The following is a 22350-nucleotide window of genomic DNA, read 5'->3' as shown; positions in this document are numbered from 1 at the left end:
CTAGGCCAGCCAGGACTATATAGAAATGTCCTATCTCAAAAAGAAGAGGAGGAAGAAGAGAGGGGGTGGGGGAGAAAGGATTGCATTTGTTTTATCTGTGTGGATGTTTGTCTGCATGTGTGTCTATGCACCTTGTGTGTGTCTGCTGTACACAGAGACCAGAAGAGGGTGTCTGATCCATCAGATCCTCTGGGATTGCAGTTACAGATTGGGAGCCACTACGTGGACGCTGGGAGTCAAATGCAGGTCCTCTGTCAGTGCTTTTAAACCCTGAGCCATCTCTCCAGCCCCCTCCAGCTTATTCTTTGAGATAGCTGAAGCTGGAATCAAACATCCTGCTCTGTAAACCCAGCAGTGGTGGCGTACACCTTTAATCCCAGCACTTGAGACAGAGGCAGGCGGATCTCTGTGAGTTTGAAGTCTCCAGAGTGAGCTCCAGGACAGCCATAATTACCGCTGAGAAACCCTGTCTCCAAACAGAAACAAACAGATGAAAGTTGTGGTTTGAGTCCTTCCTGAACATTGTTTCAGGTGGAGCTGCTGGAGCTCCACCCACCCAGCGCTCTTTACCCTGTGCCTTTCTCCCATAGAAGGGCGTGTCCTAACTCTCTGGCACTAGGAGGTGCCACAGGTTCACCTTTCCCGGTCCCAACCCTAGGATGAGACACTGCTCCAAAGACACATATACTTCAACCTGGCATGGTGACACATGTTGTGTCCCTAGCACTCAGAGGGCAGAGGTTGGAGAACTGCCACAGTTTCAAGGCCAGCTGAGCAGTGGTTCTCAGTCTGTGGGCTGTGACTCCTTCAGCCACTCTGCATATCAGACATTTACATTACAATTCCTAACAGTGGCAAAATTACAGCTGTAAAGTAGCAATGAACATAATTTTATGATGAGATGTCACCACAACATGAGGAACTAGATTATAGAGTGGCAAAGTTAGAAAGTTAAGAACCACGGAGGTAATGTGTTCCAGGCCAGCCAAGGATACATAGTGAAACTTTGTCTCAAAATAACCAAGAAACCTAAACAAAAAGAAGTATTTTTAAAAACAAGCTAATAATACAAATAAATATACTGTGTCACGTTTGAAAACCTGATTTTAAAAAAAGTTAATTGGCCAGGCAGTGGTGGCACGTGCCTTTAATCCCAGCACTCACAACACAGATGCAGCAGGCGGAACTCTGTGAGTTCAAGGCCACCCTGGTCTACGGAGAAACCTTGCCTCAGAAAACAAAAAAAAAAAAGTTGATTGTTCAATTACCATTTAAAACCAGGCCTGGAGAGAAGGTTTGGCATTTAAGATCACTGGTTGTTTTTCCAAAGGATGGGTTAGAATCCCAGCACCCCACATGGTGGCAGTTCAAAGCAATCTGTAACGCCAGTTCCAAGGGATCTAGCGCCCTCTATTGGCCTCCTTGAACACTGGATGCATGTAGTACACAGACAAACGCGCAAGCAAAATTCCCAAACATAAAAAAAAAATCCTTTAATCCGTGCACTCAGGAGGCAGAGGCAGGCAGACCTCTGATTTTTAGGCCAGCCTGGTCTACAGGGTGAGTTCTAGGACAGCCAAGGCTACACAGAGAAACCCTCCCTCAAAAAATAATAATAATCTTAATTTTTTAAATTAAAACATACACTGGGTGGTGGTGCATCCCTTTAATCCCAGTACTTGGGAAGCCAACACTCAAGGACAGCCTGGTCTACAGGGCTAGTTCCTGAGTTCCTGGACAGCCAAGGCGGTTACACGGTGAAACACTGTCTTGAAAATTAATTAATGGATAGATAAATGGGTAGATGATAGATAGATGGATGGATGGATGGATGGATGGATGGATAATAAAACACACACCAGGTCCAGCAAGATGGATCATCAGATAAAGGCACTTGATGCACAAGCTTGACAACTTGAATTCGATCCTTGGATCCCACATAAAGATCCAAAACACAGGAGGGCTCTTTCTTGGCTTGCAGGAGTCCTAGTTACTCTATAGCCACTCAGCATGAGAGTCACTGTCCAGCCCTCTTAGAGGGCTCAAGTTCCTTTGTCATCCCCAGACTGAGCTGGAGTCATTTCTGGGGTCTTTCCCTCTCCAGCCTTCCCCCACTTAGCCCTGAGGGGTGACGGTCCAGAAGTTTCTAGACTTTCTCCAGGTGACAAAGGACAGAAAGACTCTAGGAAGGAAGTGGCAAGAGAGGCAGAGCGGGACATGAGTTTGGGATGATCAGGTCTCTGGGGCTCCTGGGAACTGGGCCAGTGCTTGCAAAACCCAGTTGTAAATGGAACATGGCTTCTCAGGAGCAGCCAGGGCTTTCTGCAGAAGAGGGTGTCTCAGGAAGGAGTCACCGTCACAAACCGGAAGAGAGGGAGACTGTGGCTTATGGGGAACTGCGTGACTCATCGCTGGCTCTGCCAGCTGCCTCTGAGAAGTGCCGGACAGCCCAGGGCTTGGAAACACTGGTGGAACCCCTGTCCAGTCCCCTCACCAGAGGACCACCCAGGCAGCTGAAGTGGTTCCTAACTCAGACATGTCACTTTGTGATTTCACCATCTGAAGAGCGGTTGCCATAGAGAGTGATGCCCACTATGACTGAGTACACATGAAAGAGGGGATGCAGGAGATGAGAGTGCAGTGTGCTGAGCTCAGCAGCAGTGACCATGAGCATGCCACATGCCCAGCACCAGTCATGAGCTGGCACTCAGCAAGGAGAATTTGGTTCCCCTCTCTGTTCAGCTCCTCCCCCCCCCCCCCGCATAAATAAATAAGACCAAGAACCAAACAAACCTTCATGTTTTGATGACATTTAGTAAATCTTAAGGAACAATCTCATGACCAACTAGCCATGTGTACTTCCTCCTCCTCACAGCCTCCCAAAGCCTCCACAAAGCAGGATCGGGGAGATGGCTGCAGCAGGGAAGTCTGCCGATTTTCCAGCCCCACCAACTCTGGGCCTTAACTTTACCCTTCCCAACCTTTGAGTGACATCTTCTCAGCTCTCCAGTTCTTCTATGAGGGCAAGCCACAGTGGTGCACGTCCGTAATCCCAGCACTCAGGAGACAAACAGAAGAAGCTCACAAGTTGGGATCAAGCCTTGTCAACATAGCAAGACCTTGTCAATAGATAAATATGCAAATAAGAAAAGAAAGCAAGCCAGCATGGTGGCACGTGCCTTTAATTCCAGCATTTGGGAAGCAGAGGCAGGTTGATTTCTGTGAGTTTAAGACCAGACAGGTCTACATAGTGAGTTCCTGGTGAATTAAGGCTACACAGTGGGACCCTGTCTCAAAAAAAGAAAAGGAGCTGGGTGGTATTGACACATGCCTTTAATCCCAGCACTCGGGAGGCAGAGGCAGGTGGATCTCTGTGAGTTCAAGGCCAGCCTGGTCTACAGAGCAAGTTCCAGAACAGGTTCCAAAGCAACACAGAGAAACCCTGTCTCGAAAAACCAAAAAGAGAAAAAGAAAAAAGAGAAAAAGGAAAAAAGTTAATATCCAAATCATAGACAGAGCATCCAATACAAGGAAAGGGATAAGAAGTTCTGTGTTTCTCCATGAAGCAGGATGCTTTTCAGCAAAAAAACAAATAAAGGATAGTATGCAGGCCACAGACATGGACTTTCACCATCATAAGCCTGTGTGAAAATGGAACCATATCATTATAGAAGGAGTCTATTTACCTAAAATTCCAAGCAGAAAGCACAGCACACAAGGGAGCAACATGGGGGGATGACCGGCACAGCAGTTTCTCCAAACAAGGGAAAGCAGTATGGTTGGGGAACCCAGACGTCCTCAAAGGCACAACACTAACCTATTGGTCAAGTTAGATGATGGATAAATGGAAAGCTAGGCGTGGTGGCACATGCCTGTCACCCCAGCATGTGGGAACTCGAGGGAGAGGATTGGGATTCAAGGAGAGCCTCTGCAACTTAGCGAATTCAATGCTAGGTTGGTCTCCAGGAGACCCTGTCTCAGAACACAAAACAGGGCTGTAGAGATGGCTCAACCATTAAGAGCACTTGGCACTTACTGCTATTGCAGAGAACTCAGGTCCAGTTCCCACATGACAGCTCATAACAGTCCCTAACTCCAGCTCTAGGGGATCTGACACCCTCTTCTGACCTCTGAGGGCATCGGGCATGCATGTGGCACACAAAATTAGATGGGGGCAAAATATTCATATATGTAAATAAAATAAATCCTTTAAAAACAACACAAAGTGTAACATAGGTGCGGTTTTAAAAATTATTATTGGGAGCTGGAGAGATAGCTCAGCAGTTAAGAGCACTGGCTGCTCTTTCAGAGGATCCTGGTTTGACTTCCAGCATCCACATTGCAGCTTACAACCATCTGTATAACTCCAGTTCCAGGGATCCTAAGCTCCTTCTAGCCTGCTGGGGCACCAGATATACACATGGTATGCAAAACACCCATGCTCATAAATCAATAAGATGATTTAAAAAATAAAGCCAATACAATTATTGTTATCATTTTTAGGCTGAACATGTGCAGTTGTATATGTAGTGTCTTTTACTATAAAAGCATTTTAATAAACAGACAGCACTCTTAGGAGACGCCTGTACTTGACAAGCAAATGTAACACGACTAAAGTAACAAGCACTTCATTCTGAGTGTTTTGGCTTCTCGAGCCTCAGTTTCCCTATATACAAGCATACGGATGATGTAATAGACTTTGTTCTCCATGTGCAGGTCCTGGGGTTCCTTTCTCCCTCTCCTCTGCCCCTCTCTCTCCTCTGGCACATGCACACACACACAGTGACAGCCAGGATCCCTCTGCCATGGATCAACGCTGGCCCCCAGAATACTCATGGTGGTCCCTGATTCTCTGGAATCAAATCTCCTCGTCTTGATGTCTCTGGCTGAGGCCATTCAACCTTTTCTGCATCTCTGGAGGTAAATGGAGCTGGCAGGATAGCTCCTGCCTGTAACTGCAGCATTCAGGAGGCTGAGGTAGGAGGCTACTGGGCTCTTCAAGGATAGCACGGGCTGTGTAGCTTGACCTTGTATCAGGAAGAACACAAAACCCAAAGGAAATCAAAGGTCCACAAGCACAGGGATCTGTCCATCATCTGAGCCCCAGGTAGATACAGTAAAGGACTGTGCTCATCTGAGGGATCTTGACCAGTGACCTGTCACCTCTTGAGAGTAAGTGATAGGATGAGTTTTGCAGTGTGCCTAACAGCATTCTTCATGAACTCTCCCAAAGAGACTGGCGTCAATGCCCCTCCTTTCCCTGGCTTTTCCTCCACCACTGTGCATCTGTTAGGGTGGTGCCCTCCTGTCTTTGGAAGGTATTTATTTCAGGAAAAGTGCCCCTAACACTGAGTTTGGCTCCATCTCTGAAGGGGCTTCAGACACAGCCTATGGGACTGAAATGGAGTGGCCCGGTCTCCACCTAACAGGAAGGTGCGACCTCCGATGGCGGTGGCCTCACTTGTGCACCTGGAAGTCTGGACCAGGTCGGTGGGCCTGTCAAGTTGTTGAGCTGAGCCATAGAGGCCGTGCTATTCCGGTTTTGCACAGTGCGCAGAACCTGTATCTGCAGCGCCTGCCTTAAGCTGTCGGGTGGCACAAGCTCCAAGCCGCCCAGACTTGGAGTGGCCAGGGGCGTGGCTAAGGATGCTGGGGCGGGGTCTGGTCAGGGACGGGGCGGGACCGGCGCGGGTCGCCAGGGGCGGGGCCGGGGCAGGAGCGAGGCGGAGCAGGAAGGGGCGGCGGCCCTGCCCGGCTTCCGCGTCACGGCCCTTAAAGCACCTGCCCGCCTGTCGCGGCTACGAAGGTGCAGTCGGAGCTCGGGACTCGGCTCCATGGACGCTCTACGGGCTGCGTCCGTCACTCGGAGGGGTGAGTGAGTGTTGCGGGGTGGCATGAGTGGTGCGCTGTGTTGGGTCCGGCCTCGGAAGGGTCGCAGTCCGCGTCTTCATCGCGGATCGCGGGGACCCCGCCGAGTCCACCCCGGTGAGTGGAGCGGTGTGTCTTGGGGCACCCAGCATGCGCAAGGCTCTAACTGGGGCCGCCTCGCGTCATCGGGCCTGGTAGCCAACCAGAGTCTCCCAGCAACTTTTCTCCCTGTGGGTCACCCCGGAAACTTGTCCTTCCCGGAATGGGACTCCGGCCCTGGGCTCTTAGTATGAGACTCTAGAACGAAGGCGATGGCCACAACGGGGAAGCCCCCTGGGTCCCCTGCGCACTTCCAGCCCTCAGTTCCCTTCTGAGAGCCCCGCCCCTGCCTTCTGGGTCCCTTGGTGGAACAAGACGGGTTTGGGGGTGGAGTCAGACAAGTTGAAAGATTTGTGTCACAAACTCTGAGTTGATGACCTTGAGTAAATTCTTATTGCCTGTGCCTCAGTTTCCCCTATATACGAATAAACTCCTTGCCGAGAGCTCTTGAGATCACAGTCTGAGCTGACACAGGAGGATAGCTCAGTTCATGTTACCTTATCCTGTAGGGGAGAGAGGCTGAAAGAGCTACAGTGGGTATTTCTTGCCCCTAACGCTGTGGTCTCGTCCATAGGTACTGTGATGGACGCCTTCCAAGAATCTGAGATATGAGTGACCCCTATAGAAAGAAGCCTATCCAAGAAGCCAGTCCCACCATGAGTCTGTGGGATCTTGAGGACAGCCACAGCTGCCGGGGTCGCCCTCAGCCAGTCCAGGACCCTGAGACTAAAGAAGCCTCTGCTGAGTTGCAGATGAAGGTGGACTTCTTTCGGAAGCTGGGCTACTCATCCTCCGAGATCCACAGTGTCCTGCAGAAGCTGGGGGTCCAAGCGGATACCAACACGGTGCTGGGGGAACTGGTGAAGCATGGTTCAGCTACTGAGCGGGAGTGCCAGGCCTCCACAGACCCCTGTCCCCAGCTCCCCCTGGTGCCCAGGGGCGGAAGCACCCCCAAACCTTCCTCTCTAGAACCTTCACTCCCAGAGGAGGACAAGGAGGGCAGTGACCTGAGGCCTGTGGTCATCGATGGAAGCAATGTGGCCATGAGGTATGTGTCAGTTCTGAGGAGAGGACCTGTGGAAATGTCTGTGGCTCTTCCTTTGGGACAAAAAAAAAAAAAGCTTGGCTTTCCTCGTGGATTGTTGAGGGAATGCAAACACTCTCTGTGAGGTTCCGTCGTGTGCCAGGAGGCTCCCTGAAACCTTAAGACTTCTTGGAGCATTTCATGAATGTCCTAAGAAGGAAAAGAGGAGCTTAGACCCTTACCCAGAGTCACGCTCCTTGATAAATTAGCAGCAGGCATTCAAACTCAGCCTTCTGTGCCCAGAGTGTACTTTGTACTGTGGTCTCTCCCGAGCCCGGTCCTCTTCTTGCCTCTGACATGAGGCAGGACAATGTCGGGGAATGGCCTGTGGGCTCGAGCTTTCTGGGAGCCAGTCGCTTCACCAGTTGAGCCATTTCTTCACTCTCTCCTCAGTCTTTCCTCTCAGGTGGCCCTTGCGGGGAGAAAATGCATAAAATGTGGAGAGTTGTAAGTACTAAGTGAATAGTTGTCCTTCAGTGACTGAGTCCTCCGGGACCTCCTTTCCTAGACTTACGCTCCCACAGAAGCAAGGCTTAGTTAACTATTGCAAGTGAGCAGCGTCCTAGCCCTAACCAGGTGTGACCTATTGGCCGGATCTGGCTCCCTGGGTGTGTGCAGGTGGCCTGATGCTCTGGGCTCACGTGAGCCCTGATGGGATCTATATTGGCCGAACTGATACTGCTTGGGCTGGACTCATCTCAGGGGGTTCCCAGACCTTTGTAGATTGCTCAGGGAAGGAGGCGGGGTGGAGGCAGATATTGAGCCAACCTGCCCCTGACCTTAAGGAGCCCTTGACTTCTCCCTTCCATCCAGGCCGCACCCTTCAGTCCTGCTTTCTCCCTGTTGCCTGCACAACGGGCTGGGTGAGTCAGGCCTGGGTGGATCACACACAAGGAAAAGTTCCTGTTGGCAGGGACCAGGGGAGACCCCAGCAAGAGAACAGGAAGAGGGGAAGTCTCTTTCCTGGTTGCCCCAAGGGCTGTCCCCAGGTGAACTGCCCAACTTGTCACGATGCCAGCCAGCTTCTTCCCTACCTGGCATTTGGTCCCACCTACTCCCAACCCAGCTGGGCCAGCTGAGCTGTCTAGCTGGCCCCGGCCCTACTTAGTTGGTACACGGGGGCAGCCCTCTTCAACACCTTTGGGTCCGTCTTCACATCTTTAAAATGAACTGATCTTGGGAGGAAGGCTGAAAAACGCTGGCTTCCATGCCAGAGGGCAGCAGGTCAAACTTGTCCCTTCAGAGGCTGCCGTTCTCTCGGAGGTTCTGAGACAGGGTAGGAATTTGGAGAGGTCTGACCTCCCTTAGGAATCGTGGGCTGGGTGTCTTGTGGGCAGCCATGTGCTATGTGTATTTGTATCCTGGGCAGGGGAAGGAGGGGCCTGGGCGGGAGGAGGGGCAGTAGTGGAGGGGTTCAGGAGAGCTGATACCAAAGAGACAGACAGCTACTGTCTGCCGGCCCGCCTGCCTATCTGCTGGGGGTTTCTGAGCTGGGGTGGCCACGGAAGGGGAATTCCAGCCTCACACTTCCTGTCTCAGCAGCTGCCTGGTTCCTACCCTGCTGCTCCCCACACACACAAGGGCTAGCCCCCACCATATGCAAATCGTGGGGAAATTCACCTCTGTTTCCTTCTAAGGGAATTTTCCTGTACTCACTAGGCCCAGCCCAGGCAGTTCTTTATACCTGGGGAGGCTAACCCTGCCCTGTCCTTGGGCAGGAGCTGGAGTCTTCCATATGCCCAGCCCATCAGGCTGGGTAGGGGCCCCGACCTGGGGGCCTTGCGGGACTCTTGAGGGTGGGAGGAAGTTGGTTTTCCTGGGCCAACCAAGCTTCCTGCATTGCAGTGAACTGAATGAGTAGTCCGGGCAGGCGTTCTGGGCCTCAGGCCTCAAGTGCTCTCGCTGCCAAGAATAGGGCTCTGACTACCTGCTGAGGGAACATTCCGGTACCAGCACGGCTGAGAGGAGACTTGTCCCCTGCCAGGGGGTTAAATGCCCAGAGGCAGTACATCGGGAGATCCTCAAGCTTGACATGGCTGGTCCAGGAGGGGCCATGAATCCACAGAGAGGTCAGGGGACATGTGGACATGGCACACTCAGGACCGTAAGCCATGGTGCAGACAACTACCTCACATCTGGAGGAGACAACAGATGGTCCAGGGAAGGAGACAGTCTGATGGGGCCGTGGGCTTTGTGAAGCCACAGGCGGGGATGTTCCTCAGAGGTTTTGACATGTCACCTGGCTTCCGAAAGGAAGTGTGAGAATTTGCCGAGCCCATCATTTCTCTGGCTCAGGGGTGTCCCTCTCCATATGCAGAATATACGCCATCGATGCTTGAGTTCTGACACTCCTCCTGCCACATCCTCTCTCCGCATCTTCAGTAAGGGCAACGACAGTGACCCAGTAGCCCCACACTCCAGTCTGGCTCTCACCTCTTAGCACTAGACAGGTTACTTGTGCGTGTCATGGAGTCTTCTTCCCAGAACTGAGATGGTCTAGGTGGAGCGATTGTCTAGGTGGACTCGGTGCCCTTCCTGGCCATCAGGGATGTTGGTACCTAAATGCCAACAGGAGTGGTTCTGTTCACATTGGCTGCTGTGTGACCCATGGTGACTAAGTTACCCTCTCTGGACCTTCTGAACAGAGGGTAATAGCAGTGGTCTTCTTGTGGGCTTGATGATGATTCCAGGGAGAGCACAGAGCGGCCAGGTTTGCAGCTCCCCATGAGTTTTGACTCCGCTGCCTTGGGGATGACTTTGTTTCCTCTACAGTTCAGAGACTGAGAGACTCTGGAGCCTCACCCTCACCCCATCCCACCCCCCGCCCCGGATAGCCTCCATGCCTCCAGCTGCCCCACTCCCCACTCTCTGTCTCTTGGGACTCCAGCTATCACCCCCCTCTCCCCAAAGCTACCCACAGGATGTGGTCTGCCATGGACTTGCCTCTTTTGCGTAACATTTATTCTGTTTTATTTGCCAAATATGAGTCTGAGTCGCTCACTATGGGGGCTAACCAGAGGCTGGGATTGCTGGGGAGGGAGCCCCCCTTCAGCACTTCCAGGAACTCTACCTTACCAGTGTCTTTAGCCTCAAGCCCTCCTGGTGTGAAATGGCTTGTCTAAGAAAGGTGCCCTCCACCAAGCTTGTGGGCAGAGACACTGGCTAGGGCAGCCTAGGAGCCAGCTAGGTTACTTCTGAGGAAAGCCATGTTTAGATAGAGCAAGCCCAAGGCCTGATGCCCCAGCCCTTCTTGTGAGCAAGCAGAGTTCCCCAGCAATTTCCTGCCCATCTTTCTGCCAGGAGTCACACCCGCCCTGGGGCGGCGGTAGTGCCCCCCCCACGCAGACATGCAGGGAGGGGCAGGCTTGCAGGGAACTGGCCTCTTGAGAGGAAAAGAGGTGGCCTTTCACTTTCGCCCTGAAAATTTCCTGGAGTGCCTTCTGGCTGTTATTTCCTGACCCCTGTAGAAGGGTGACTCCCCATGCTCCTTCCCTGCACCCTTTGGGGACCCAAGCCAGCCACCTTGTGCGTAGACTGAACTTTAATCCGGAACAGTCTGGTTTCTCTCCTGCTTAACATGGCTGGTGCCTCCCCCGCCTCCTCCTCCTCCGCTGGTGCCTCCTTGCTGTATAGTGTTGAGGGAAAGAAGTGACTCAGCCTAAGTGTGCAAATCTGTGTCCCTGTGGTCCCCTTGGCTCCTGGGTAGGACAGGATCCCCAAGTCTCCCGTCACCTTTACCCACCCCCAGATATGTTGCAAGTGGCCCGACCCTCCCCCTCTTCGTGGGGAGCCAGTGTGGCTAGATTCCTGGGTGGATCCACACTTTGAGGAGATGGAATCTTAGGGAAAGTCCCATCTGGGGCTGGCCACCAGGCGCTGTGGGAACGGGCCCAGGGACAAGGCCTTAGGCCCTACAGGCAGAGAGCCAGGGACTGAGTCCTGCAGCTACCCAGCAAGGCCAAGCAGGGCTGGAGCGTGGCCCACTTCCCACTTCTAATCCGGCCTGGGTGACCACAGACTGGCTACTCTGTGAGCTAATTTATCCCTCCTCTGCCAGTCACGGGAACAAGGAAGTCTTCTCTTGTCGGGGCATTCTGCTGGCTGTGAACTGGTTTCTGGAGCGGGGCCACACAGACATCACCGTGTTTGTACCATCATGGAGGAAGGAACAGCCTCGGCCAGATGTGCCCATCACAGGTATGTGTGCTGGAAGTAGGGTGGCCTCACTGTACCAGCGACCCTGGTGCTCCCCAAAAGAGTCCTTGAATAGGGCCAACACCTTCTAGATGATAAGCAAGGGCCAGCCTGTCTTTTTCCAATGCCTGCTGCCTTCAGCAGCCCAGCTCAGATGAGAATAGCTGGGAGTCACCTTGTGTAGTCTTGAGGTGTCTCATCCTATAGGAGAGGCATCCCTCGTTCTGTATCCCCAGTGGCAGAGGGGCAATATAGTTTCATGATTGAGACCGTGGGGTGCTGGGACAAGAAGACAAGGTGAGAGGCTTGGCCCCGAGTAACCCAGACAAGGGTCTAAGGGCTCTGAGCCTTGAGCTCTTCAGCTTGAAATGGGGCAGGGTGGAGGTGTGCTGACAATATCCACCAAACACTGCCAGAGGAGCAATTGAGACGGTATGGAAGTGCTTAACCCAGCACAGCGAGAATGCGTGGTGTGTTCAGGCTGCAGCCATCACCCCCATGAGAGCCCCCACCTTGAGGAGGAGGGAGTAAGAAGACAGTTTCTTTAGAAGTCTGCAAGGCTGGGCCAGGCTGGGGACTCCTGAGCCTCTTCTGAACAAGGCTGGGAACGTTGTTCTGAGTGTGTGAGGGACATGGCCAGTACACTTCTTCCTGAACCCCTATGCTGGGGGACACAGGCAGGACACACAGGCCAGAGGGGAAGCAGGAAGAGCCACTCTGGGCTCAGCATTCCTGCCGAATGGAATGCTCATGCACACAGGTGCACTTGGTTTCCACATGGCTGCCTGGTTTCTGTCCTCTCGAAACTGGTGTGAACAGCCTCTGAGCCCAGCCACTGTGAGCCATGGAGCCCTGTTGGGTGTCTCGGGGTCCCCAGGGGCCCCTGACCGGCACCTCTGTCATCCCCCAGACCAGCACATTCTGCGGGAACTAGAGAAAAAGAAGATCCTGGTGTTCACACCATCCAGGCGTGTAGGTGGCAAGCGTGTGGTGTGCTATGATGACCGCTTCATTGTGAAGCTGGCCTATGAATCCGACGGGGTGGTAGTCTCCAATGACACGTACCGGGACCTCCAAGGCGAGCGGCAGGAGTGGAAGCGCTTCATTGAGGAGCGGCTGCTCATGTACTCTTTCGTCAACGACAAGTACGTTCCTGCTGGAGGACTGGGAACTGGGAGAGATCCTGGGGGTGGACTCTGTGGGCCCATGGTCTGGGTTGCAGCTTAGGCAGTGACGTGAGTAACGGAGAGAAGGCTAGGGCCAGCAGAGCTTTTGACTGGGGGCTGGGGGTTGAAGCTAGCTTGAGACAGACCCAATGCATTCCTCGATGGCTCTCTCCAGTAAGTCTATGACAGCATACATCCCAAGATGCAGTTAGCTTGTGGCTTCTTGAGAACTCCCAGCCTAGGGAGTGCCCTGAAGGTAACCCTGAGCTATACCCCTCTGAACTGAGGGATCCCCTCTTCCTTTGGGGTGAGCCAACTGCAGACTCAGAATTGGGGCATCCTGCAGATAGGCAGTTTGGGGGCTGATCTCTCCCCAGGAAGCCTGGCTATCCAGCCCTTTCCTTGGGCCTTCTTCATGACTTCCTTCTCCTGAGCGTTCATTTCATCTACCACAGGTTCATGCCCCCAGATGACCCTTTGGGACGGCATGGGCCTAGCCTGGACAACTTCCTGCGTAAGAAGTCACTGCCTTCTGAACACAGGAAGCAGCCATGTCCCTATGGTGAGACCCAGCTCCGTCTTCAGTAGCCTTTTTTACCTCTTGTCTGCCCATTCACCTAGGCCTGCCTGTGTCCTGATGGCTTCCTTATGGAGACTACCTAAACCCCAAGTCCCTGCGCCTCCTCTTCTCTCTGGCCCCATTTCGAGACACTCTTTGTCCTTCTTGCAGGGAGGAAGTGTACCTATGGAATCAAGTGCCGGTTCTTCCACCCTGAGCGGCCGAGCCGCCCCCAACGTTCCGTGGCTGATGAGCTCCGCGCTAATGCCCTCCTCTCACCCCCCAGGACCCCAGTGAAGGACAAAAGTGGCCAGAGGCCTTCCCCTGCCTCTCAGCCCCGCTCTGTGTCTCCAGAAGCTGAGAAGAGCAGTCTAGATGGGAAAAAACTGGGGGCCAGATCATCTCCAGGCCCCCACCAAGAAGGCTCCACACAGACCTTTACTACGGCTGGCAGGAGCCTCCCTGTTAGTGGGGGCAGCTTTGGGCCCACCGAGTGGATCCCACCCACCCTGGACTCGCTCCCATACACCTCCCAGGAGTGCCTTGATTCAGGCATTGGCTCCCTGGAGAGCCAGATGTCGGAATTATGGGGGGTGCGAGGAGGCAGCCCTGGGGAGTCGGGCTCCACTCGGGGTCCTTACGCTGGTTATCACACCTATGGGTCTGAGCTCCCAGCAGCACCTGCCTTTGCTCCCTTTAGACAGCCCATGGGTGCTGGCCACTTCAGTGTCCCCACCGACTATATGCCCCAGCTGCCCACCTTTCCAGCCAGAGAGTACTGGTCTGAGCCGTACCCTTTGCCCTCACCCACCCCAGTCCTTCAAGAGCCCCAGAGGCCCAGCCCAGGGGCTAGTGGGGGCCCCTGGGGCAGGGTGAGCGAAAGGGCCAAAGAAAGGGCTGGTGTGTATACCAAGTTGTGTGGCGTCTTCCCCCCACACCTGGTAGAAGCTGTGATGGAGCGCTTCCCACAGCTCCTGGACCCCCAGCAGCTGGCCGCCGAGATCCTTTCTTTCAAGTCCCAGCACCTCAGTAAGTAAGCCAGGAGGTGGCTCAAGGGGCTGTCAGGCATCACAGATCAGTCCCCAGCCCCTAGCCTACCTTGGAAGAGGGACGAATGGAGCTGGCAAGAGAATCCTCAAACCAAAGATCCCATAGGATTGGTTCTGGCCCTGTGGCACCTCTATCTATCCCGCATGGGTCAGAAGCGATCACCCTGTTGATACACATTGTATCTCTGTCATTTAAGGAGACGTTGCCGGTCAGGCCGTCCATCCGTGGCTGATGCCCAAACCCTCTTTTTTCTCAGAGGGCGGGGAGGGAGGCCTAGGGGAGCAGAGGCCTGAACTAGACCCCACCCTCCACCCTGTCCCTGGGACGCTGGCACCGCCGGCAAGTTGGGCACCATGTGCCTGCCCTCCGAGGCCCCCCTCAAGCCAATGTGGCTTCATCCCTTTTCACAGGGCATGAGGCTTCATGTTAGTAAGCAAGATGCTTCTTATAACCCACCCGCCCGCTCTGTCCACCTACCCCGTCACCCCACCAGGGCTCCAAGGCCCTCTGTCCCCACACCTGTTAACCTTTCCCCATGGGTGGGAGGACACATGTATGCTGTGTACAGATACGAAATTGAAATATTTTAAGTGGAAAGAATGACAAAAATAAAGGCTTTTGTGAGTCCTTGAAGAGCTATGTCTTTGATATGTGTGTGGGGAGAGGGGTAAGGGCTGATCTGGAGTGACTAGAGCCCAGGAAGGCAGGTGGCCTCGAGCTTTCACCCTGAGGGAGCCATTTGACGTCATTCCCTGTCCTCAGAAAGGAAGGTTTCCAGAATTGGTGGGTCCCTTGGAGCTGAGCCTGGATAGGAGGTGGGATGTCCCTGGACACAGTGGGTGACAGGTGCCTCAAGCAGAAGTGTGACAACAGAGAGCCCCGAGGCTTCAGCGGGATAGTGGTGGCTGGCGGAGCTGTTCCCCTTTTCTATGCTGTAGAATTGAGGGTAGGAAATAGGGAACTGATCAACCACATTATAGCCTTAGAGGGAGGGGCATCTGGGAGGGGGTGAAGGTGGGAGGGAGCTCTTGGGTGCTGCACTCGGGCCCTCCTCCCAGATCTGCTGTGTTTGAAGAATGGGGGTTGGAGGAGAGCTGGGGTAGGGACAGCAGCATGGGGAGGCTTTGCCACTGACTGCCACCTGGAGCAAAGGGACTGTCCCTCTCAGACCTCAGTTTCCTCATCCTCTGAAATGGGAATACTAATGGCAGCCACCTTACAGGTTTGTCATGAGGATTCAGTGAGATAATACGTGCTGGGCGTGTGACCTGCCTCCTGCCCCATAAGAACGGCTCATTCGAGGCCTCCAGAAGCATGACTCCTGTGGGTGGCTTCACAGACCGACCCCCATCCACGTCAAACTGCTCCCCAGCCTAGACAAGCCCAGGCAAGAGGATGCTTCCCTCCCTCCTCCTCCCTGCTCCAACCTCAAAAATGATCGCACATATTAAATATTTTAAATGAAAGGCTAGGCTATCACATAGTCCCCGAACAAATATTATCAGCTGGGGGAAATGGAAGAAATTACAGCTTTAATAATCCTACCTTTCTGAACAAGTCCTCGGGTTTGTACTTAATGGCCGGTGCAGCCGTATTTTCTGCTTTAAAAACGACTTCAGTACAAGACAGCTGTGATGCTGTGGAAGAAAATGTCACCCCGGGGGCCCTGCCCACTGGCGCCTGGCCACCCTGTCAGAGATCTCTGCTTGAGGCAGGGATCAGGGTACCTCGCCATGCATGAGCTGGGAGCCTCTCTCCCACAGACATTCAAGGTGTCTGTCCCAAGCTCGTTGCTCCCAGCCTCCTCGGGAGGTTTTATCAGCACGAGGAGATGGCAAAGCCTTACTTATACTTTATAATCCAACTACATTTTGCTGTTTAAGGAGCTGGGAATGCAGCCAGCCGTGTTCTCTCCTCAGCACCTGGTGCTGGGGCAGTCACTGGCAACCCCAGCTTCCGCGAAGCTGTGGGAGGGACAGAAGTTCAAGGCCATCTTTGGTTACAAAGCAAGTTCCCAGCCAACTTGGCCTGCCCGAGACCCTATCTCAAACGGGGAAACAAAACACACAAGACACACAAACACTCCAGTGTGCTCTCAGGTTAAAGGGCTATTTATGGGCATCTGTTTGTCTTTACGGGATAGGAAGCTAAAATACCGGACCGTCTAGTTCATTATCAGCTGCCTGGCAAGGCTGAGTGACTTGCCCAAGGTCCCACGGAGGAAGAAGGCAGGCTGGGGCAGGGCTTTCAGTACTTGTCCCTGATCCCAAAATCTGACACCAGTCTACCGTGACTCAAGCCCTTGCAGAAATGGGAAGAAATGTCCTCCCAGACAGACAACTATAACGCCCACCCACTTCAGCTGCCCAGGAGGGCCCAGGCTCTGTACAACATAATGGAGCTTGAAATCAAGGGTCCTCTGGAAGGGGAAGTGGGAAACTCTTCTGCCTGGTCCTTCACCAGAGTTGAAGTCCTACGGGGGTGACATATGAGGGGATCCCACGGGCAGACAGGCAGCGGCATTAGTGCCAGCAGGCTGTGGCTATCAGGAGGCAGGGCCTGGCCCTGCTGGTTCACTGACAGGAACCAGCGAGGACTACGGAGCCACACAAAAGGTACCACCTGGGGCTGGGCCCTGGGGAAGAGAGGGTCAGTTCAGGCCTTCAGTGATGCCTGCCCTGGCACCCATGCTTCCTGACAAGGAAGCCAGCTCAGCTGGACTAGCTGGCCACAGAGCCATGCCTCCAGGCCTCTTTCTCAATCTAGCTTCCGGGCAGGGCTACGCAGGCAGCCAGGCTCAAAGCCAAGGCTGTTCTCTGTGACTTGCTTCAGCTTAACTCCGAGGTTCTCAACCACCTCTTGTCCCCTGGCTCACTAACGCGGGCTTCGAAGGGTGGTGCCGAGTCACAGGGCCTTGGCCTCCCTACCTGTGAACAGGACACAAGGACAGACCACCTCTCCAGATATACAAGAGGCTGCCACAGCTAGACGCAGCTAGAGGCAGCCAGGCGCCAGTTCAAGCCCTGGGCGACTCACCACCCTCCTCACGGGGCCTCAGCTGCCTGGCCCACAGTGATCCACGTGTGAGCTTAACGGGAGAGGGTGGCAAGGACAGAATGTGACTCCTGAGACCAAAGCTCAAGTCACCAGGCAAGCTGCAAGGGATCAAATTCCAAGTAGCTGCCCCAGTTGCTCTTTCCTCCTGCTTTTCCTGGTTACTTGAGCCAAGAGGCTGATGGGGAAACTGGTGTGTATGCAAATTCCCACTGTTGGGAAATGATCCCTAGATGCCAGGCCTTCCCACAGGCCCCTCCCACTTGCACCAGCAGGTGCTGGCCCCTAGGTGCTTCAGCAAGTTCTGTGCCACAGATTTAACCCCTTCAAGCCCCACCCCACCCCCGACCCTGGCCAGCTCAGAAGCCAAAGTGACTGTAGTCTGATATAGGGAATCTCTGCATTCCCTGCCAGACTGAGCCAGCCCAAAATGAAATGAAGCAGCCCTGCTCTGGATGTCACTGTCTACTCAAGTCTCCAGCAGGCTTCTTCAGGATATGGGAATACCTAGCAGTCCCTAAAGAAGACCCACCTGGAGCCACTAATGTCCCAAGCTGCTGGTCTTTCAGGGGATGAGGGAAGTCAGCAGCTGGGACAAGGCCAGCACCCATCTCTGCAACTCCCATTTCTTTTCCTTTCCCCCAACCCTCCCCAGGAACAGCCTGCACAGAAGGGCAACCCCTGTCTTAAGGAGGTGTTGAGGAGACAGAACTTGGGGGCTGGGCCATCAGATAAGCCCTGTCAGAATGGTAGACCCAAGGACCCTGGGACCTTTGTCCCAGGCTTCAATTCCTGGCTCATCTTCTCTGTCATTGGCTCATAGCCAATAGGGTGACAAGAACCTGTCCTGGGGACCTCCTAGTTCATGGGAAGGGTGTGGGAGATTTGGCTGAAAGAGGCAGGAAGTAGAGCCCTGTAATTAAGGAAGCCCAAGCTATCCTAGGCCGTGGCATGTAAACCCTTCCAGCCAGTTCCTGGAGGGGGAGGAGGCCCACGTTGTAACCTAGGGTGTGCCGCCTGAAGCTGCTATCAAGGCTGGTGATCCTAAACTACTTACCAATTTAAGAAACAGCAAGGAGACTCCGTGGGAGGAACTGCTTAGGCACCCAAGCCTGCCATAAGCCAGGCATGCGGCACCCTGCTGCCACCTTCTGGTAGCTCCCAGTACTACTATTACTACTGCTTGGAGTGAGTGGCTTGCCCACCTGGAACTGCTAAAAGCCCAAACTGCTGGTGTCTTTCAGAGGGTGAGGGTAAGAGTGGCCCCATGAGGTCCAAACTAATGTGCTCGGGAGAGGTGGCTCTGTCTGGGAGAAAACGCAAAGCAGAGCACTGACCCATACAGGGAACTCCTGTTGGCTTTTGTCTCTGGACAGGGTCTCCGTACGTAGTGCAGGACTGTATCAACCTCATAATCTTCTCAAGTCCTTCCAACACAGCTGTGTGCTTTTTGTTTAAGCAGTAAATTTTCAAAGGCATCTGCACAGAGTTCTCACAGTCCCAGCAATGAATTAGCCAAGAAAATTCTTGGGCAGGAGGTGTAACTGAGTGGCTGAGTGCTTGCTCAACAGGTACCAATCCCCTGTTCACATCTCAGCCACATACTGCAGACACACACACAAGCCGGAAGAATAATCAAGGAGAAAACTTACAATTACATATAATAAAATCACCACAAGCTTCTATTCCAAAAGAATTGAAAGGGCCTGGTACAGTGGCACATGCCTTTAATGCCAGCACTCCGGAGGCAGAGGCAGGTGGATCTCTGTGAGTTAGAGGTCAGCCTGGTCTACAAAGTGAGTTCTGGGACAGCCAAAGCTACAGCTACTACACAGAGAACCCTGTCTCAAAAAAAAAAAAAAAAAGAAAGAAAGAAAAAGAAAAAATAATTTAAAGGTTGAAAATGCTGTCTTTTGGGAAGGATATGGGAAAATAGGCAATAATCCTATCGCTAGAGTCATAGTGTCAACTCTGGAAGGGACCTGGTACTCAGGCTTACCTAAGAAACACGTGCCTCTTGACTCAGCAATCCTACTGATTTATCCCGGGGGCCTCATCTGCAAAAGTGACGGAATGCGTTTACTGCAGCAGCAAAAGCTGGGAAGCACCACCACCACCACTAGAGCACAGGCTACAGAACTGGCACGCAGCAGTGGACTAGTAAAGCCAGTGAAAATGAGGCAGCTGTGTATTTGGAATTTGGTTTTGCTTTGTTTTGCAGGTAGCTTGGCATAGGAAAGCTGCTGCCTCAGCTTCTTTCTTGCTGGTTGGGATTACAGATGTGCACCACCAAGCCTGGCTCTGTATGTTTTTGCATTTGTGTGTGCGCGCATACACATGTGCATGAGTGGACGGTTTAGGTCCACGGTGTGGGTCCTAAGGATCGAACTCAAGCCATGAGGCTTAGGGCAAATGGCTTAGCCTGCTGAGCTATCCTGCCAGCCCAAGGCCGCCTTTGGGCTGTCTTCTGATCTAAGGAAGGGCAGAGCAGAACAAGCACTCTACCATCTTTGCAAACAGTGTTTGTCCGCGGTCCTCCGACCCCACAAAGTTCCTGCAAGACACAGCACTGACGTCTCTAGAGAGGCTGTGCGACTGAGACCCAAGTTCCCGCTGAATGCACTCCAACACCATCTGAAGGTACCATTTGCATATGGGTATGGCCAAAAGTTCTCCCCAAACCTGGTGGTAATTCTAATGGCCAGGGTGAAGATATCAAAAGGGAAAGTTTACAGATGGTGAGCTCAAATGGGTGGAGCTCTCTAAAGCAGAATTACAAACTGATCTCTCAAAGAGGCTCGAAGCCGGGTGGCGGCAGCACATCCTTTAATCCCAGAACTTGGGAAGCAGAGGCGGGTGGATCTCTGTAAGTTCGAGGTCAGCCTGGTCTACAAGAGCTAGTTCCAGGACAGGCCCCAAAGCTATAGAGAAACCCTGTCTCAATTAAACAAACAAACAAACAAATTTAAAAAAGAAAAAAGAAAAAGGGGGCTAGAGAAGTGGCTTAGTGGTTAAGAGCACTGCTGCTCTTCCAGAGGACTCGGATTCAATTCCCAGCAACCACATGGCAGCTCACAACTGTCTGTAACTCCAGTGCCAGGGGATCTGATTCTCCCACGCAGACATACTTGCAGGCAAAACACAATGTATTTAAAGTAAAGTTAATTAATTTAAAATAAATCAAAGAGGTTTCAAGGAGCTCCCTCCCCACCACTCAAGGAGACAGCAAAGGCCTCTGGGAACCAGGATCCAGACCCTTTACCAAGCACATACATCTACTGGTGACCTGACCTTCTATTTTCTTGCTTTTAGGACAGTTATCTGTAAGCCATCAAGTTTATGTTACTATTCCAGTAGCCTCAACAGACTGACACACGTATTCGGATGACATATTTCAAAGGCCCTGACCATCCTGAGATGCAGAGCAGGTTGTCTGGGGTGAAGGTGTGGAGCCAGGAGGACACTGACCAGGGGCCTACGGTGTATCACTGCACATAAGCAACAAAGCTTTGGAGTGCACACACCTCCAACACGTGCTATTAAACCTGACGGCAGTCACTCTCACCGGTGAAAACAATGCCACTGTCAGCAGTTTCTTGTGGTTCAACCTAATATTTATTTATAAATTATCCACATATATTAATGAACTAATATTTAGGCGTATTACACAACATATTCCAAGTGAAGAACTACACAAGGCGGAGGTCCAAAGAGAAAACACATCCAAGATCTGGCCTTTCCCTCCCACACCCCAAGCCGTCACCCACACCCACTCCCTTTCCCATAGACACATAAGCAAGGGCCAGCACCCGTAACCACCCGCGGCATGGCTGACCCCACAGAGCAGTGTTCAAAATGAAACCTGTGCTTCAAATCCTGAGGCTAGCCCTGAAGACCAAAACCTGGGAATACAGGGATAGACTGACATGCGCTCACGTTCGTTCTCTCTCTCTCTCTCTCTCTCTCTCTCTCTCTCTCTCTCTCTCTCTCACACACACACACACACACACACACACACACACACACACACAGTCTTCCTAGGCACTATATATACACAGCCCCATGCTGGAAGGAGGTTGTGCATACAGAATACCATCCACCACTTCCATCAAGTCAGAGCTTCTGAAAAGAATTTTCCAGTGTGCAAATGCCTCAGTGATTTGGAATAAAGCTGAGGGTGGGAAAGACCAAAGTAAGTGCAAAAATTAAGCCAGAGAGCGCTTTAGAAACTACTTATGAGCGAAGGCTCCTCAGAGCTTTGTTTTTACTGCGAGGGTGGAGACAGGAGCATCACTCTCTACTTCCTGCACACAGGACCTTGAGGTGAAGACCCCACTGCTTGCTTCCTACTCTTGGAACAAAGGATTTTCCTGAAAGCGAACGGCACAGACTCAAGTGGGGTTAACAGTTTAAGCCGTGCAACAACAGAGCCATTTCTTACAGTGCCAAGGCTGCTGAGACCTGGGGTCTCTGGATCAGCACAGTGGGCTTGAAAGCATTGTTCCTGGTCCACACTGGCCTTGTCCTAACTCCCAAGCTTCCTAAAGTCCCTCCTCAGGCCCCAACTCTGTGGGTTGGTCTTGTTCCCCACATTTTCCTCATGTACCCCAGGACACTGACTTTCAACAGAATGGCCCCTTCCTCAGTCCTTGGAGCTGTGGAGCTGTGGGCTTGGCATTCCCATGAAGCTTTGCGCTAGACTATCCTCCAAGTAGCTGACAACAATGTTACCACAAAAGGCCAGGTCTTGTCTTTTAACTACCGGAGGCCAAGGGCAAGCTCTTCTTCCCGTGTTGGAGAGACGCACAGAAAAGGGTACCTGGTGGCAGAAACAAGTGTGCCACCCTCCATTCCTGTCGTTTGTCCTTCCAAAGGACAGGTGCATCGCGGGAGCCAGCTGGTGCTTCTCACCCGCTCCTCCAACACAGGCTGGCTAGCTACAGCCCGGGCTGTAGGACTTAGGAGCTGGCTTACTCCATTAAACCAGTCCCTCTCACAACACATAGGGCACTGGTTGTCACTTCAGGGTCTGCTGGCTGGCTGGTTGCAATGAAAGACTACCCTGTCCACTGAGATTAATGTTCTCTTGCGTAAGCACAGCCATTCTTTCCATCGATGCAAACTTGGTGGATAAAGTTAGGACCACAGCATGGTGCAGAGAGGCAGGAACCTATTGGATTTGGTCCTTCCTTTTTTTTTTTTTAAAGTAAGGTTTCTTGTAGCTCAGGCTGACCTCTACCTCCCTTGACTTCTGATCCTTCTGTGAGCTAGGATTA

The 22350-nt window shown here is 52.8% G+C and overlaps 1 protein-coding gene across 1 annotated transcript; it reads left to right on the top strand.

Annotated features, from left to right (window-relative positions):
• The first annotated feature begins 5749 nt into the window (after nucleotides 1-5749).
• On the top strand, nucleotides 5750-14388 carry Zc3h12a (zinc finger CCCH-type containing 12A). Its single transcript, XM_075945531.1, has 6 exons — nucleotides 5750-5871; nucleotides 6542-7015; nucleotides 11109-11248; nucleotides 12156-12390; nucleotides 12867-12973; nucleotides 13142-14388. Exons 2-6 carry the CDS (start codon nucleotides 6576-6578, stop codon nucleotides 14005-14007), a joined length of 1788 nt encoding a protein of 595 aa, XP_075801646.1. The 5' UTR covers nucleotides 5750-5871; nucleotides 6542-6575; the 3' UTR covers nucleotides 14008-14388.
• Nucleotides 14389-22350: the final 7962 nt, after the last annotated feature.

Source organism: Microtus pennsylvanicus, chromosome 13, assembly GCF_037038515.1.
Source record: "Microtus pennsylvanicus isolate mMicPen1 chromosome 13, mMicPen1.hap1, whole genome shotgun sequence".
NCBI lineage: Eukaryota > Metazoa > Chordata > Mammalia > Rodentia > Cricetidae > Microtus > Microtus pennsylvanicus.
Note: the sequence above shows the minus strand (reverse complement) of the source record. Positions and strands in the feature narration are given on the sequence as shown.

Bases quoted from the DNA above. Each gene is read 5' to 3' on its own strand.
- Zc3h12a (XM_075945531.1), top strand. From the start codon at position 6,576: ATGAGTGACCCCTATAGAAAGAAGCCTATCCAAGAAGCCAGTCCCACC. The intron at 12,391-12,866 runs GTACGTTCCTGC...CATCTACCACAG, and splicing joins TACTCTTTCGTCAACGACAA to GTTCATGCCCCCAGATGACC. The intron at 12,974-13,141 runs GTGAGACCCAGC...TCCTTCTTGCAG, and splicing joins GAAGCAGCCATGTCCCTATG to GGAGGAAGTGTACCTATGGA.